This window comes from Antrostomus carolinensis, unplaced genomic scaffold (genome assembly GCF_000700745.2).
Source record: "Antrostomus carolinensis isolate BGI_N321 unplaced genomic scaffold, ASM70074v2 scaffold6327, whole genome shotgun sequence".
Classification (NCBI taxonomy): domain Eukaryota; kingdom Metazoa; phylum Chordata; class Aves; order Caprimulgiformes; family Caprimulgidae; genus Antrostomus; species Antrostomus carolinensis.
In genome coordinates this window covers 82,166-99,373 of record NW_010325308.1, presented here as the reverse complement: position 1 = coordinate 99,373, position 17,208 = coordinate 82,166, and the positions used below count along the sequence as shown (strand labels likewise).

General features: G+C 39.9%; 1 protein-coding gene across 1 annotated transcript in view; it reads right to left on the bottom strand.

The window, feature by feature from the left end:
• Positions 1-6,392: 6,392 nt before the first annotated feature.
• Positions 6,393-17,208, bottom strand: part of CEP85L (centrosomal protein 85L) — a 77,794-nt gene continuing 66,978 nt past the window's right edge. Inside the window, exons 7-13 of the mRNA XM_010171159.2 lie at positions 16,570-16,722; positions 16,139-16,293; positions 14,419-14,536; positions 14,042-14,092; positions 8,582-8,689; positions 7,974-8,187; positions 6,393-6,605 (exon numbers count right to left, since the gene is read on the bottom strand). Coding sequence (XP_010169461.2) covers positions 6,442-6,605; positions 7,974-8,187; positions 8,582-8,689; positions 14,042-14,092; positions 14,419-14,536; positions 16,139-16,293; positions 16,570-16,722 — 963 coding nt within the window. The 3' untranslated portion in view covers positions 6,393-6,441. The remainder of the gene's footprint in view (positions 6,606-7,973; positions 8,188-8,581; positions 8,690-14,041; positions 14,093-14,418; positions 14,537-16,138; positions 16,294-16,569; positions 16,723-17,208) is intronic.

Below are 17,208 nucleotides of genomic sequence, written 5' to 3'. Positions count from 1 at the left end.
CCCCCCCCCTGCCACAGGCTGACAGCAGCTGGGCTCTCCAGTTTGGCACCCGGGGCCACCACAAAGCTCAATACAACCTGCTTGGTCTGGCAGGGGTTTTTGGTACGTCCCTGGCAGTCAGGGATTACTTGTATTCTCAGTTTCTAACGTAGAGGAGACAAGCTTTTTTGATACTAAATTCTATTTGATTCCCCCTTGAGGAGTTTTCTGTCAGAAAACTCTTAGCACAACCTTTTGTGTTACAATTCACTCTCTCAGCAACAGATACCATTCTTCTCAGCCAGAACTTGACAACGGTTTCCTTTTGCCTTCCTCCAGGCAAATGCTTTCACAGGTACACAGACCAGTGAATCAGTTTTCTGGTCTATTATTACCCACGGGCTGCATTCTTTGGGGGAGCTGCCAAACTGCTCATGAAAGAGCCTTGAAGCATTAGCTGAACCTATCAGGTTCCCCACAAACTGAGCAGGCTTCAACTCCATGACCTGAAGCATGCCTTTATCTCCCTGAAATTCAGACCTGCAACACCAGGAAAAGAAGGAGAAAAGCAGCAGCCGCCACCAAAGGGGGAGTAACTCACACAAAGTAGGAAGACAAATATGCACATACTAAAAATAATTAAATATCTTTGTTCGTAGTATACGCTTTCCCTTGCCACTTGGAAATTCTCCAAGTATACTGAACCCATTTATTTACAAACCAAACGACCCAGTGCCCTTAGCACATCCCGCAGAATCGCTTAATTTACGTAGGCGATCTACTGTGGATTTAGTTGTTGCAAGTTGTCCTCATTCAAGATGCTGTGGTGCTAAACAACGTTATTGCTTAAGGTTTCATTTTTATCCACATTTGGAGTTGTATTTTGTTTGTGACATAAAGGCAACAGAACATTTTCTACCACTACTATTGTTAGCAGGGCTTTAATCATGATACTTTGAAACCTAAACCTAACTTCAAGCAGTTCACAAAAGGTCACCCTCAGAAATCTTATGGAAAGTTGGCATCTGTGCTGTCCTTTACATACATTTATACAGGGCACAGAATGTTTTTGAGTTAGAAGCACATCATTCAACGTTCAGTCATAAGGCTGGAGAAAAGCAAGTGATCTCCACCTTAAACAATGCATTAGCTAATTATAATTAATTTCCCAGTGTCTTTGAAAAGAACAGCATCAACTTTTGTGCTCTGCACAACACACTATACCGGGGGAAGAGGGGAACACGCAAAGCTCATTCAGTACTTGATGCTTCAAACAGGCCCTAAGATTTCTCACAGGGAGCTGCCAGAAAATAAACCATTTTGGGGTGACCCCACTTCCCCCGGCACTTGTGAAGACTCCTCTTACATTGATTAATATCCTTAACCTTTGACTTTTCCTCAGACTGCACTAAATTGACACAGAAGGGAAGTCGACGTTGCTTGGTTGTGTCAGACTATACTGACCTGGAATATTTCATGCAGCAGAGATTTCTGACTGCCTTAACTACTGCTCAGTCTGACCAGCTGTCCATTCGTGCTTTCTAACTGGAAAATAACAAGGAGAAACACATGTCCTTACTGATCACCAGTTTTCTCTGTAGCATCAATCCCACTGCTGTCTTTGTTTCAGCAACCAATTTTCTTTTTTGCCCTGTGTGACTGGCTTTGGGGCAACCACACATTCCAAAGCCAATCAAACTTTCAATCTTTCAACGGCTTTGAAACTAGTTGTCATAACACCCCTGCCTACTATTTTGTGCCAACTTAGTCTCTTTAGAAGTCCTACCTGTGATCTCTCCAATCAGCATCCGAGATGGACAACAGCAGCACCTGTCTAAAGAAGCAGCACAGATTTTACAAGGAACTCTGGTCTAAAATACTTTCATTACAGTGATAGACTATTTTTGCTACCAAGGCCTCTTTTTAAAAAAAAATAAAATAAAAATTAAGGCCAGGAAGAGAGCTTGGTCAGTTGGTATTCAAGTAGAACCACAGATCACTGAAGGAAAGCTGCTTGGGTACGCGTTCAGAAGATCTTTCACGATTCCTTTCCTGTCTCCTGCCCTCGGTCCAGCTTTGGTCACTTCTGTCACATGTCAAATACCAGACAAATGAGAAGCATGAAGAAATCACTTTTGTAACAAAATTTATTTTCGCTCTGTGGATACAAATCCCAAACATCAACAAACAAATTCCAGTGGAAAAATACCAGTCATTAACAATGAAAACTTTTATTATTATTTAATAAATAGAACTTTGGCATTCAAAATTCTAGCTGTAAACCCTACTTTAAAAAATTACAAAAAGAGGCAAGAACAACAAGCCTAAAGTTGAGCCAGCCAGTGGCTCCTTTACTTTTTACAATGAACACATTGCGATTAAGTCATGAGGTTCAAAAACTGAACCCAGCTTACAAAACTACCAGTCTTCAGGGACTGATCCAGTACATATGTCAGCTGTGCTTTTAAAAGATAGCTCTAGACACTCGTCCCCACTGAACTAATGATATATTGTAATTAATATACACAAAATAAACATATTATGATTTGAGTTTCCTGCTCACGCTTCATATTCAAAAAAGCTGCATACTACGACCAGCCCAACGCTCCAAGTGTACGCCTAGTACCTAGTTTAAGTACTTCTTTTTCTAGACATTATGCAAGAGGTCTTACTACAAAAGCTTATAAACAAAATATCGGCAGGTAAGAGGAAAACAAGGTGCAGTCATCAGCATCCTAACAACTTATCTAAAGTTCAAGGGGAATATACACTTACTTCAGGCAAAAAAAGGCACAAAGGTATGCAGCTGTGGAATTAATATTGCTAATGAGCTACTGGAATAAATAATCCCTTTAGATAATAACCATTGATTTGTTTGCAGTCTAAGAATGCAGACTAGTTCAGAAGATCTTTTCCCCACTCGTGACAGAACTCATCACATCAATGAGAAGAGCCCAATTATATCTCCAACTCCTAACATCACTGATAAGGACAAGGAAAACTGGAGCAAATTGCGCGGGTGTGGAGAGAACGCAGCGAGCTGCTGCTGCTCATGCCAGGGCAGCAGGTTCTGGAGGAAGGGGTTTGCTTTCTTTCTTCCTTTCCTTGTGCTTCTACCCTGCAAAAAAATCGTCCAAAAAAGCGGTTGAACCAAAAGGCAGGCAGTGAGGGCAAAGGAAGGAAGGAAGGAAACCTTCTGAAGTGAAAAGGACGGAATTTCAGTTCTTGTAATGACCTCACGGCCACGGGCAGTTTTCAGTGTCGGAGCCTGAGTGGGTGGCTACAGCAATCTCCACAATTTCACACAACTATCACACTACAAAGCTGCACAGCTGAGGCTAGCAACCTAAATCACCGTTACACAACTGAGCTGAGTTACTTCTATACAGTGAATACATAGCATCATCTATGGCTTGTCTGAAGACAGTTACTTTCCAAGTCTTTTTCAAAATACATTCTTGAATACAGTAGTTACTGTAAATAACTTCTAAAGGATTGTATTAATTCAATCTGAAACTACAAAAAATTACTGTACAAATTTGCTGACAGCCGGAACGGTACAGTATCCATTCACTGGCGGTTGTTTTTCAGCCCTTGAGATTGTCTAACAGCTACAGCAAAAAGTTGTCATGACTAAATCTAAGCAATTCCAATGTTAACATTCATTAATCAACTCTGTATTAAATATGCTGAATGAGACCACACACACTACACTTTAACCAATTAAACAATCATGCATATCTTAGACAAAGCATATTCCATTTAGAGGCATCCATAAACTGATGCATATATAGTAATTGCTACTGCTATAACAGGCCAGATTTTAAGAAATCAAAGCAAAACACTGTATCACTATAGATAGTCAATTGGTAGTCTGCATCTTTGGCTCATACATCCATCATTTACCTCTCTACCTGAATTTGACTGAGGCAGATAAACTCAGGGGTTTTTTAAAATCAAGTGCTTTAAAGTCAACATAAATATTACAGGTTCTGTAATAAAAATAGTATAACACAAGATTACAGCACTGCAATCAAAGTATTACAAATAAAATGGGACCTCCTTCCTGAGGGACTTTCAACTAATACTTGAAGAGCGTAAAAGTTCCTGAAGCGCTTTGCAAATATAAGTTACTGATCTCAACTCTGCAGTACAATATCACCATTTAACAGGAGGGACAGTGGAGGCACACCAGCCAAGTGACCAGCTTAACAGTTCAATCAAAAAATCTCCTGCTCCTCTCTAATTGCTCTGTTAAACTCATTGTTATTTCCACCAAATTTAGAAAGATGTGTTGCCTGGTAATTTTTTATAGATACAACGTTTCCATCTAAGGAAAAAAAGTAATGTGCAACTTAGGTGTTTCCTCTCGCCCTAATACTTCTATTTGATTATCTGAAATGCTATTGTTGAATTCTGATAAGAGACAGACGCCATAAACTGGAGACTATTACTTCACTGCAGGGCCAAAACCAACGAGCTACACCAAAGGAACGAGCTGTGGCCCTAGCCACAAAAGCCAATGCTGTGAGAGGCACAGGAAACTGTGCAAGCTCAGTTGTGCAAAGATCCTTGTTTTCGGTTTTCCACTAGTACAAAAGTACATCTTCCCACCTACAGAAGGCGTATAGAAATTTAAAATAAAATGGCCTTATTTTTCACCTTGAAGTAGAGACACTAGGCAATGTCACTTGAGGTTTCATCTAGACACTATGTTAGTGCTCACAGGAGCTGAACCAGTCAGATTCATCTATCTGAAAACACCATGTAGCAGTAATATAAATAGCAACACTATTTTTCACAAATTAGTCCACGTGTAGGTTCAGGATAGAGAAAACTGTCAAATAAATAAGTTCATATAGCTAAAAAAAATTAAATCCCTAAATTATAAAAACAACAGTAACAGTAACTGTTTAACAATGAACACAAAGCAAAACATCACAAGGTTAAAACAAACTGGTAACCAGTCAACATTGCTATACCATTTTTTTCTCTATTAACATAAATATAACCAGAAAACTGAAGATACTAACACTTTTGCCATAAAAATGTTAACCTAGAATTTACTTGGTTCTAACTGCTAAGCTTTCTAAGAGATTTCTGCTGTTCTCCACACTACAGGTCAGTTGACTGACTTGCACCTTAGTTATCTGAAACTTTATTTTAATACTAGATATGCAGCTGATGCTCATATATTTTCCTAACAGTGTGGTTTGAGAGTGGTTTTGCTCTTTGCAAGTTTTTGTTTTCTGGAGTTAAGTTCTATTTCACACCATGCGTAACTGTGCAGCTAACTTGGAGTAAATGTTCCAGGAAATTAGAAGCATTAGTATGTCATCTGTCCCACAGGAGTGAAACAGCACTGCCAAGTGACATTTGCTGAATAAACTATGGAACATGATCTTATTTTCTTAATATAATTACTTCCTACATAAATGGAGAAATCAAGAATTCCCAAACAATGTGGAAAATTTTGCAGTCCTCAGATAATCGAGTACTTAATACTGCTGAGTGGAAACATTCTGTTCTGAGCCCTGATTTTGCCAAGTGCTAAACACCCGTTTTGCAGCTGTGGTAAAAAATGGTTGAGGTGGTTCACAACCTCATCAGAAGCCTTCAGGGACTGGACACAGACCAGCCACAATTTAAAATGGAGATGACCTAAGGGAAAAATAAGTATGGTACAGTCTTCCCCCCCCGCCGCCATCTCTGACAGCCATGTACTATGCTGCAGTTTCACACCTTCCAGCCTCTCTGGGTTTGTCACAGACTTCATATTATTGCAACTTTTTACAGCAATGTGAGAGTGCTTAAAACAATTAGATAGCGCTGTATTTTATGGACTTCATTTGCATAAAGTGGTTTTCTTCTGCTATGGGGCAAACAAGCTAGACATCCATTACTAAAAACAACATCTTTCCTATATTAATTTTTTAGGCAACTTGAAGAGTGACTGCTTTTGTAGCGCTCCATGAGTGTTCCAATTGTAATTCCCGGAGTGAAGTGCAGCTGCAGAAGCCTCTGGCTTCACCACATACAGCTACAGGTCCTTTGACCCTCTGCTCTCATTTCAGAACACAGACAATGCCATACAAACCCCTGATGAAGGGAAGGACTGAGAGTAGCAGCAGCACGGCTGTTTTGATGCTCTGATTCCAGAAACTAGGTGAAGTAATAAAATGAGCCCTAAGGAAGGAAAGAGAGTATTCAACTGAATCATTCTTCACAGCTTGTTCCTACATTCAGTAGTTTGGAGAAAATATGTATTGTAGTTTGTACCACTCTGTTCAAACTATGACTCTCCCCTCCCCACCAGACTCCCAAGATCAAATTCGCACAATCCTTAGGGAGATGCATGTGTGGCGCCATTTGCAGTCTTCCAATTCAGCTCCTTTAACAGAAATGCAAAGACTTGAGACACAGCAGCATTTAATAAGTAATTTGCTACCAGATGAAACGCTGTCATTGAGTAATGCAATTGTCCCCCATGTCCTGAGCATAACGGTCCGACATTATAGTCCTTAATTCATCAATATCCTTTCGTAACTGACAAACATCCGAGAGCTTCTTCGAAAGGGTTTCTGTGCTGTGGTAATTTTCATTCTCTTCAGCTGAGCAGCTCAGCGCTGTGAAAAACAACACCCAAGGTTAAAGCTCTAACAGCTGTGCTCTGTGAATACTTCAGCTAGTCACTCCCCTTTAATCGGTTGCTTTAATTTAATTACATCAAGACAGATCACGCTTTAGTATGATGAAAAGCCAACAAGATGTGGTACCTTCTGAACTTAAAGCAATTCGGAGCCCATCGGTGCTTCTCTGAAAGACATGCTTTTCTGTTTGCACCAAGATCTACACTTGCTTAAGTCTGATGAATCTCAACAGCGGTGGAAAACAATGGGTACAACAGCCATTTCATAGAGATTTTGGAGGTTTCCAAAGCCACTCAGGAAAGAGGGATAGGAGGGCTTGGGAAATGAGGCTATGTAAGATGATGACACAGTACCACAGATATGCTGCACTATTCATCCTGCTGGCTCATGATGGTCTCATGGACTTTTGAGACTGGCATATGCTGCACGCCCCAGTACTTCAGGGGGTTACAGTGCAGATGAGCCTACGTGGCATATAGTAGCTTTGGCTGCACAGGACACTATGCTTTTACCTTTCTACCTTGCTGATGGTCCAGTTCAGCAACCAGCCTATCTGATTAATTCTAATTAACATTTAGAAAATAATAAAATATGATACATTCAGGTAAAAAAAAAAAAAAAAGTAAGCTTGTTAAAAGAAAAGACCTAGCATGAACTCATGATGCTGAAGCTTTGACTGGCCTTAGGGCATGCTTTTCACTTCCTGGTTAAGTTTAACAGCTTAGTAAGTGCTGAAGACTAGATGTGCCTTTAACAGTACTGGAGATGAAGCTGACTGGCACTTAGGCTTATTTAATACAGACAGACATTCCCACCCCCCACCCCCAAACCAGAAACACACATGTTCAAACAGCAGATGTATATTCATTCCTACCACTTGACAACAAGGGCTATAAAATAAAAACAAATCATATAGCTGCATCAGGCCTGCTTATGCCTCACCCCCCTCATAATGAGTTTATAGGGCAGAACAGATTTGACAGGGAAGCAGCCATTAACCCTCAGGGTGATGTAGGGTGTCTCAGGAGGGACGGACACCTGGCTACACACCTTTCTTTTCTAGTGGAATGAACATATCCATGATTTGGTCCATATGAAGAGCCAGCTACCTGCTCTCCCAACTTGGCAAGGACCTGTGTAGTCATACCCATTTAGTGGCCCAGATGCACTAAAAGCCCAACTTTTGCAGAGAACTCCAGGAGTGCAGCTCACACACAACTGCTCCAGTTGCACAGCAAGGGGGACACCCGCCTGTTCAGCTGGCTCATTCAAGCACCGCTCAGCTAAACTGTTATTCCTCTGTGTCAAAACACTATTAAGCATTGGAATGACAACATCACTTACATCTGATTCCCAGCAGTAAGGAAAGGTTAGGCTCCTTGCCCTGAGCTCTCTGGGTAAGAATACTGCACAGTGCTTTCAAGTCAAACAAGCAATGGGACATTTCCTTGAACAACTGGTCTGCTATAGGCATCTTCTCAGATACTGGCTGCCTGGACTGCTCTATTTGCCGCATCTGCTCCTTCAGGCAGGCGTTCTCTTCCATCAGTCTTTGGTTCTTCGGAAAAAGTAAATGGGAAAAATGGGAAAGTTAGTCTGCAGCATGCACTGTAGCAAAAAGTTTCCTGTTTCAAACCACAAACAATATAATTAAAAATAATTTCCATATATATTATCAATATTTCTGTATAGTAAGTACCCCTCCAAAGAATGGCAGATAAGACAACTTGCACATGGCTGTCTATTACACGTTACCATTGCTTAGTAGCGTTCACCCTTGAAGTTCTCACTTCTTGAGGTAGGGGAGGTATCTATTATCTGTTGCACGGCAGCCTGCATAGTCAAGTATGTAATTAAGCTCATAAAGCCCTACCATGGAATCTTAAAATCATTCTATAAGGTTCTTCCCATCTGGTGTGGTCAGATGTTTCGTTACTGGAGTTTTTACTTACTTCAGAGACAGTTCTATTTAACTGTTCTATATTCCTTTCTTTCTCTTCAAGCTCGTTTTTCATCTTCTGAACTATCAGCTTTTCTTGCAAAAGCTTCTCTTGCATAGTCTAAAGTGAATGAAAACACAGGTAATGATTTTAAATGTTCATACTTTATACTAGCAGTGACAAAAAATGCATCCTCAATAAATTTCCAAGTTTCAGTTATTTATTGCTTTTGTATTAATTCTTCAATTTTTATTTTTTACCATGTTCCACTTGGTGATATTCAGCTGGACCCCAACAGCTCTCTGTACACTAACACAGCTACTACAAATACCAGTGAAACCCTTTAAATAAGCAATATCTGTTTAGTAACAAAAAGACTCTGTGTATGCAAAACCTTACTCCAATATGGAATGCATTAAGTCTAAAATAACCATTCAATATTGTTTATTTTAATAAAATAATTTCATTTTAAATAAGCTGCAGATTAATGACAACTAAACTTTGTTTGTGTAATTCCAAGTTGTAACTGAAGATTTTTTTTTGGCCTCTACTTTCCATCAAGACTGTGGCAGGATTTCCTACAGCCTTTCATAACACAGAATTCACCTCACCTTCTATACAGCTGAGAAGAAAGCCTTTGATAGTTGATACAGAACAGAAACCTCTTTAAAACCATTCACACACAAGATAGAACAGTCTATACAACTCTATTGTGCTGAAAAAACCCATCATCTGCAGGCAAAAAAGTAACTTATTTGTATTTTATAGTGTCATTGTTAACAGATACAATAATTACTATTTTCAGTAATGTAAACAGCAAATTTCTAGGATGCTGTTGTGCTGAAGCTTTCCATGACTGACTGCCAGATCAGTCACAAGCAGCAACAAACAAACAACCGCTGCAACATGGAATCAGCTGCTGTCAATTCCCCAGTTTTCACCTACACAGTTGAAACTTGAGAAATCATGAGTTATTTCCAAAGTGGATTTTTTTGGGGTGAACTGAGCACAACTACAGGTGTCTTTGTTGTTAAAAGCACTCATATTTATTCCACTAGTTGGAATAAATATTATTTAGATCTGTGGGTATGTCTTTCAAGGTCATCTGGCAAAATTCAGAAAGAGGAATATTCAAACCATCTTATCTAAATACTAATAACTATGAATAGTGATTAACTAAACTCCTGATGCTTTAAAACAGAAAGATCTTTTCAGCTTTCATGAAGAAAAAATATCCTCTTTTGCTGTTAATGATACTACTCACAAATTCAATGCTGTGCTAGCACAGTGCATACAGATGTCCTCTCTATCCCTAGCTTAGCCTGTTGGTATGTAAAACCTGTTGCCCGATTTCAATTATAAAAAAAAACCCCCAAGCTCCCCACTTGACAGAACCACAGCAAATTATGTCAAGGCATGTTGGTTTTGGGGTCTTAGGAAAACAATTTACCTTTGTAAAAGAAGCCAAATTTACTCCTGAGAAAGTTGCTCCTAAGAAGGATGAAGACTAGAGCTTCCAGGCTACCAGCACTGGAGACTATAGCACACAGGAGACTATGTCTATATACAGGCCTGCCCTTCACCATCTACGTGGCCTAATGAGTGGATGAGAAGCCATTTAATGGAATTGCCACTTATAAGAATTATTAGTGCTGATGAGAAGGGAAGAGGAACGAGCAGCAAGGCAGGGCCGATATAGAGTGGATTTTTTAATGGCCTGGCCACTCACGGGAGATGTGCAGCCTTGACAGAATTTCCCAGAGCATTCAGCTCAACCCTGCACAAGCAGTGAGAAAAGCCAGTACTTTGTCAAACCATCTGCAAAACGGGAAAACAACAGTGCTAAAATTTACACACTTAATATGGACTAAAACCCCACACTTTATTTTCATGCAAGTAACAAGAATCAGCAGGCAAAGCCCAGAAATGACCACTTGTTTTTAAAACCATTTTCACACACTTGACCTGCTTCTCAGTTCACCCACAGCATGTCCCTCACAAGGAAGTGCTGAAGCAACATGGATCCTAAAGATAAGCTGTGCGAGAAAGCACAGCTTCATACTCCAGTGGGAGGAAGAAAGAGAGCCCTGCCCCACGTCAAAGGAAACACCCTGGGCCAAGAGAAGGCAGGAAATAGCTCTGCTTCAGGCATTTCCTTTGTTGTGCTTGCAAATGAGCAGAACCTGCAGTGGTGTTGAACTGCCTTCTTTATTTTTTTAAAAACATTATCTACTGAGAAAAAAGGCCATCTTGGCTCAGACTGAAGGTCCCCCTAGCTCTGTTTGTGGTGGCAGCAAAATAGAAGATGCTTAGGAAGGAGGAGGAGAACAGGGCAATGCAGGTGCCCAAAACACCCTCTCAGCTTCCAATTACCTTCAAATTTTAATAGTCCTTGATGAAGGTCAAGTTCAGGGACACTCAGAGCCCCAGTTACAATATATGCATTAGTACTACCGCTTACACATCTCATGTTTGTGTCAACACAAGCCATTAAAGGTTTGACCGGGTAGCCTTCCTAGGGGTGGGCAGGTGGTGGGGAAGAGAAGTTCAGAAATATTACCTTCCCCAGTGTATTTTCAGAACTACATCTGCCATTAAATTTACATGACTGTGAAAACTACTGCAAAACCAACTTCTAGAATATTCCAAATGATGTGCAGATGTTCAGCTCATGAGTTGCACCATGTAACAGGAACCACAAGGAGTGGAAATCAGTGTTTATTTCTAAAAGATACACTTAACATCTATCATTCTCTGCTACCTTCATCTTAAAGCTTAGAAAAAAGCACGTGTGCCTACCAGCTTGGCTGAGCCCACAGTGCTATGATTTCGCAGTTGCTCATAGTGCTACGAGTCCTCCATGCTTCACCCTTAATTTTTCCGCATGCTTTTCAAAGTTACAAGTTGGTGGCATTACTCCCAGCCTGGCACAGTTTGGGCTTATTGTGACTGACAAGATCGACAGGTGTATTTTGGGTATTGTAACAGGCATTGTACAACCTGACTTCTACTGTCTTTTTTTGTACCAAATAACATTAATTTTGTGATATCTAAATTAATCATGTAGATATGGATTTTTTTAAACACCACTCTCATCTAAATTTTTTTCTCTTTCTGAGGATGTACTATATATGCAGCATGACATCTTGTCAAGACCAACCAGAGCTTTAATCCCTCACACTCAAGAGAACAAATCAACCAAGTAAAACCATACAAGGTAGATCGAAGTAATTCCACCATTATAAGCAAATAGCAACCAGTACTGCTTCATACGCTGCTGTCTGAAACAGAATTTCGTTTTCAGCTTGCAACTTACCAACAATGAACTGAAATACGTTCTCAATGATAAGTTTACAATTTGGCAGAAAACAGGGAATAAAATGAGATCTTCTGAGCTGAAGATAAATTGCATCTCTCTGCTGATGAGGGATTTCAGTTTCTAATAAATTTTCAATGCTTCTCAGGGAACAAATGTGGAAAGCCAGGGATATCAAGGCTACAAAGAAGCTGTTCTAGTCTACGAGTCATTTGAGCACTAACACCATTTTCAAATTTTATTTTCTGTCCTTATATAAGAAAACCTCAAAAGAGGGAAATTAAGAGAAAGTCCTGGACAACAGAACACTATTCCGTTCACAGACTGTCACAAGTACTCAGCATTTCCCAGTCTCAGTTCCCTAAAGTCACTTCAGACTAAGCACACAAAACAGTCATCTGTGTAAATGTGCACAAAGATCACTAGTCTCAAGATAAAGGTGATGGAGAGAAAAAGATCAGAAAGTTTAGGAAATACAAAGAGATATAGGTTGGTGATAATACATTTAGGCAAGTTGTGCATATTTCTTATAAGCACAATGTATACACATACTATATACGTAAATAATCTAAACTGTGAAGAAGGCCAGAGAACCTCAGGAAGGTTATGGAGTTCAACTGGAACTTTTTTTTTTAATTATGAAATATGCAAAACAACGTTTGCCTGTGTCACAATTTTGGCATGTAACAGGCTGCTCCATGAAAACATCTTGATTCGATAAATTTTGTCTTCTTTGCACCTAGAGAAGCCTAAATGATTGATTTTACCTTTCAGTTAACAGACATATGTTACGTTGCAACTTAAATTCCCCTACTGCTTCTCTACAAACCTATTTAATACAATGTAATTTAATCAAGCAAAAATATGGTTGCTGACAGGAATCAGGCCTACTATTTGCCTGCATGGTAGAAAAAGGAAGCAATTTAATGGTGGAAGACAATTTACTTTCAATGGCTACAAATAAGTAAATTTGGCTCAAGTGTGTGAAGTGGAAATAAGAAAGCACATTCTCTTAGCAAGTGTTATGCAAGCAGTTTGGGGTCTCTTCATTATTTGGATTCTAGCTCCACAGAGTGCTCCTTTCCACTTCGGAATGGGCAGGTATTCACAGAATCAGAGAATCACAGAATCACAGAATGTTGGGAATTGGAAGGGACCTCAAAAGGTCATCTAGTCCAATCCCCCTGCCGGAGCAGGAACCTAAAGCGGAAGAGTTTACTACCATTTCGTTGTTCTTCCAAACCCAACATACACAAAAGCCAAAGCAGAAGCACCTTCTTCAGTTCTCAAGGGAGTAACTTCAGTCTCTGGAGAACATGGAAGCAAAAAATGCAGAGACAAATGCCAATCTAGAAGAATGCAGAAACTAGAATTTATTGAATTTGGCTCCAGTATTTGCTGAAAATAGATGTATGTTTGTTCTTTCAAATGCTCAGCAAGTCATACCTTCTTCCCTATAACCTGTTCCATGTTTCCTTTTCTCCACAACAAACACTGGTCACTAAGTAACTTTCAAGACTCAGGAGCCTGATGTGTTAATCTGATCCACACAGCTGCAACTGACTCCTAGCTGACAACCTCTGCTGTCTTGAAAAATCCTTGGCTCCAAGTTAGGTGCCCAAGATCCACCAAGAGTTAAGATATCCCAGTGATGTGTCAGAAACCAGTTGAACATGGACCTGCTTAAACGATATGACATGTGAAGTGGTAGGCTTTAGAAACGCACCCGTCACTACTAAGGATCTCAGCAGTGAAGTCCCTAATCCATGTAACTTTCCATACTTTGGATATTCATCTGAAGCCCAAAGTTGGTCAGGAGCTTTCACTGTTACTTTCAGAGGCAGTTCTCACCCTTGCAGCAGTCAGTTCTGATATGACATCCACTAGACCAGCAGAATAAGGATGCTACATAGCAACAGTTTTTCACTTTATGATGAGTACCAGCAAAATGCAAAACCATACAAACATCAGTAAGAAATACATTATGAGCCTGCAAGAGAACACAGGTCAACTACTGGCCATAAGATTAACTTCTGGGCATTTCTACCTTTGCCTCCTATTTGGGAAGATAAAAGGACAAAATTCAACTTTAGTAATATTATCTTTATGTACTAAAAATATACAGAGTAAATAATAGAACACACACTCTTCCTTACCTGCATGTCTAAAATGAGTCCAGCTATCTGATTTTGTTGATTGTCTATGACCTAGAATATAAAATTGAGTAATTTAAAAGGCTTGAATTTCTTCAGAGATCCTTTTTAAAAATCAGCTTACAGGTGAGTAGCCATGGATTTTAAATGGAATCTTTGAAAACATAAATGACAAGACAGAGAGCTTGACTTTAATAAAACAGGAAATTCATGCAAAATAAATGTACTGAACAGAAACAGAAAGGTATTGAAAAGAAATCAGAATTATCAACAAATGTGTAATTCTTTAGTAAGATACTTATTTCAAAGGCAAAAAAAAAGAATTAAAAGCGCAGGATTCAAAGTTAAAGATGCCAACAACAGATCATTTGCTGACTAACCTTACTGGCTTTCTCATTCTTTTCTTTGAGACATTCATTCTCACTCTGAAGCTGTTTTGTGTCCAGCATGGGAAGGCGAATACCATCTTCCAGGCATTTTTCTACTTTCTGCTGTAAACTGCCATTCAACATGAAAGAAAAATTAAGTGTGCTGACAGAAACCAGAAGGGCTGTGTGTTCTAGTGAGAAAGTAGGAAGTTTCAGCATCTTCCAACAAGAACTATAAAACCGTATCTAGCAGAACACAGCCTCATGAATGAGCAAACCAACAGTAGGCGAACAATGCAAAAATCCTAAACTACAGAAGTTACTGTGGCACTGACAAGAGCAGACTCGTGCAGCAATGGTTTTATGGGCCAGATTCTGTGCTGCATCTCCCAAAAGGCACTGCTCCAGCAGTACAGCATAGGGAGAGAGGGCACAGAGGAGCAAAGAAAAGCTCTGTGCTGTTCACAGCTGTTCTATGCTACTGTGGGACATAAAGCCATCAACAGCATAGATCAGAGGAGTCGTTGAATCTCTCAGAGTTACAGGAGCTTTAAATTCAGAGACTCTCACTGGGGCACACACAGCTCCAAGCGGAGTCAAGAACTGGAGGTTGCACTGAGTACTGGTTGCACCCTCTGTGACTTGTAATGGGGGAGCATAAAGCCACTCCTGCAAGCTGCTCCCACACAAGGGCATAACCTTCAGACCCTCCACTGCTCAACTCAAGCTCTTAGGTGCAGCTAAAAGCCTTTGCCTGCTCACCTTCTCTCAGAAAGGAAATACATTTTACAAGTGTTAATCTTGCTGACTAATTTAGAAACCAGAGGTCACTTCCAACTATTTGCAGGCTTTCAGAAAAGACAAAATGATCCCCTTCTAGATTATGAGGGTACAAAGAAAAAAGGCCTTTCATTGGTAAGATGGAAACAATGTGTCAACAATTTGGCTGGCAAGGTGTCCCAATCAGCTTGCCTTTCATCATGGAAACACTTTCAGACTCCTGTGGCATGTACCTTTACCCAGTGGAGGGACAGTGAACTGTAGTAACATCCACATAAATTATTAAAGGTGGTTCCTCTCTGCTTCCCTCATCCCCCTTTTTTAAAAAAAAAGTAAGTGTTTAAGTAGCTCCCTGATCTAAAATGTACCATAGTGACAATGCCTCCACGTTTCATCTGGAATCTTCTTATGGATATCTGTCCCATTTGTTTTTTCATAGTTATGCAAGTTCAATGACAGCAGATTACCTACAGTGAAATGTCCCTGTAAATACTCCCACCCTCAGTGAAAAGGTAAGAAACAGCTACAATTTATTTAAATCTTTAACCTTTCACTGCTACATCCATCAGCCAATATCCAGGGAGCTTTTCCACAGCTTGTGACAGGATTAGTTATCAATAGGAGTGCTGACAGCTTATATACAACGCCCCTTTGCTGCACATGTTTATTCTATCCTTTATCTGGCAGCAGTGCATCGCATGCCATTGCAGTGGAGCCCCACATCTTTAAAGAAAGAGAAGAGTGTCCTAGGTAGACTCTTCTCTGTGGTATTACTTGCAACTTGACACAAATAAAAATCTTGTTGGATTTGCTATTGCATTACACTGCCATTCTGCACAGTAAAATATTTATGCCATGAAAAATCATTAGCAGTATAATAGATTAAGAGTACAAATAACATTAAGTCTTGAATGAGGTGGGATAGTACCCGTGCCCAAGCAGCTGTTCATACCTCTGTACAGTTGTGACCAGCTCTTTTTCTTTTTTCTTCTGACACACCAGTTGCAATTCTCTCTCTCTGCACTGCGATCGGGCCTCTCCAAGCTTCTTTTCTAACTCAGTCAGAGTTTCTTGAAGCTGCTTGTTCTTCTCTTCTAGAATTTGCAGCTAACACAGGTTACATTAGTCAGACACGATGTCACATTAGCAGGAGGCCTTGCAGCAGGCCACAGCCTTGCAGTTACCCTCTGTATAATCTTAGGCCCATTTCACTTATCTGAGTATGAGAATCCCTAATAGCTACAGCACTTTCTAAAACATTGAAATACTCTTCCTGAACAGATGGGGGAAAAAATACATATTGAAACAGTAAAAGATTTGACAGCAGATACTAGGGAGCTTACTTGTATTTTTAAAACATAAAACAATCACCCTTTACCTTACCTGTTTAGTCTGCCCTTCTATATCATCCAGCGTTGGCAGGTCTGCCAGATATTTTTCTAAGGTTTCAATTCGTCTTTGCTTTTCTTTGTTTTGCTCAGATTCTTTCTGGCATTTCTTTTTCAGGCTATTAATATATCGGTCTCTAGTTTTAAGCTAGAAGAAAGTAAGAGTGCATGTTTTATGATTACAGTGAAAAATAAAGCTGCTTTGGAAGCAGAGGCTGGTCAGTCTTCAAGAACTGTACCCTCAGCTGCATGGAAGGGGCATGAAAGGGGGCTATCTCAGCAGCTCCAAGCCACAGACCCACACATGACCTCAAATCACAGTCTGCCCAAAAAACTCTGTGTGCCTTGCAAACTGAAAACAAGTACAGTTCAACAGTTAAAATACTCTTAATTTTTTCAGCAATGGAGATGTTCATATGCAACAAATTATCAGGAAATATTTTAGTCCATCCTCTTCCTCTGGCCTAGGAAAACAACTTGAAACACAGGGACAAAGAACTGAACCCAACAAGAACTGGAGCCAAAAACCTGACTTCGATGCAGTATGACAATTACATCAGAGACCACTGGAACAGAATAACAGTGTTCTTAAATACCTTTTTTTATGGGCATCCTAATTGTCAGCCTGAAAAAG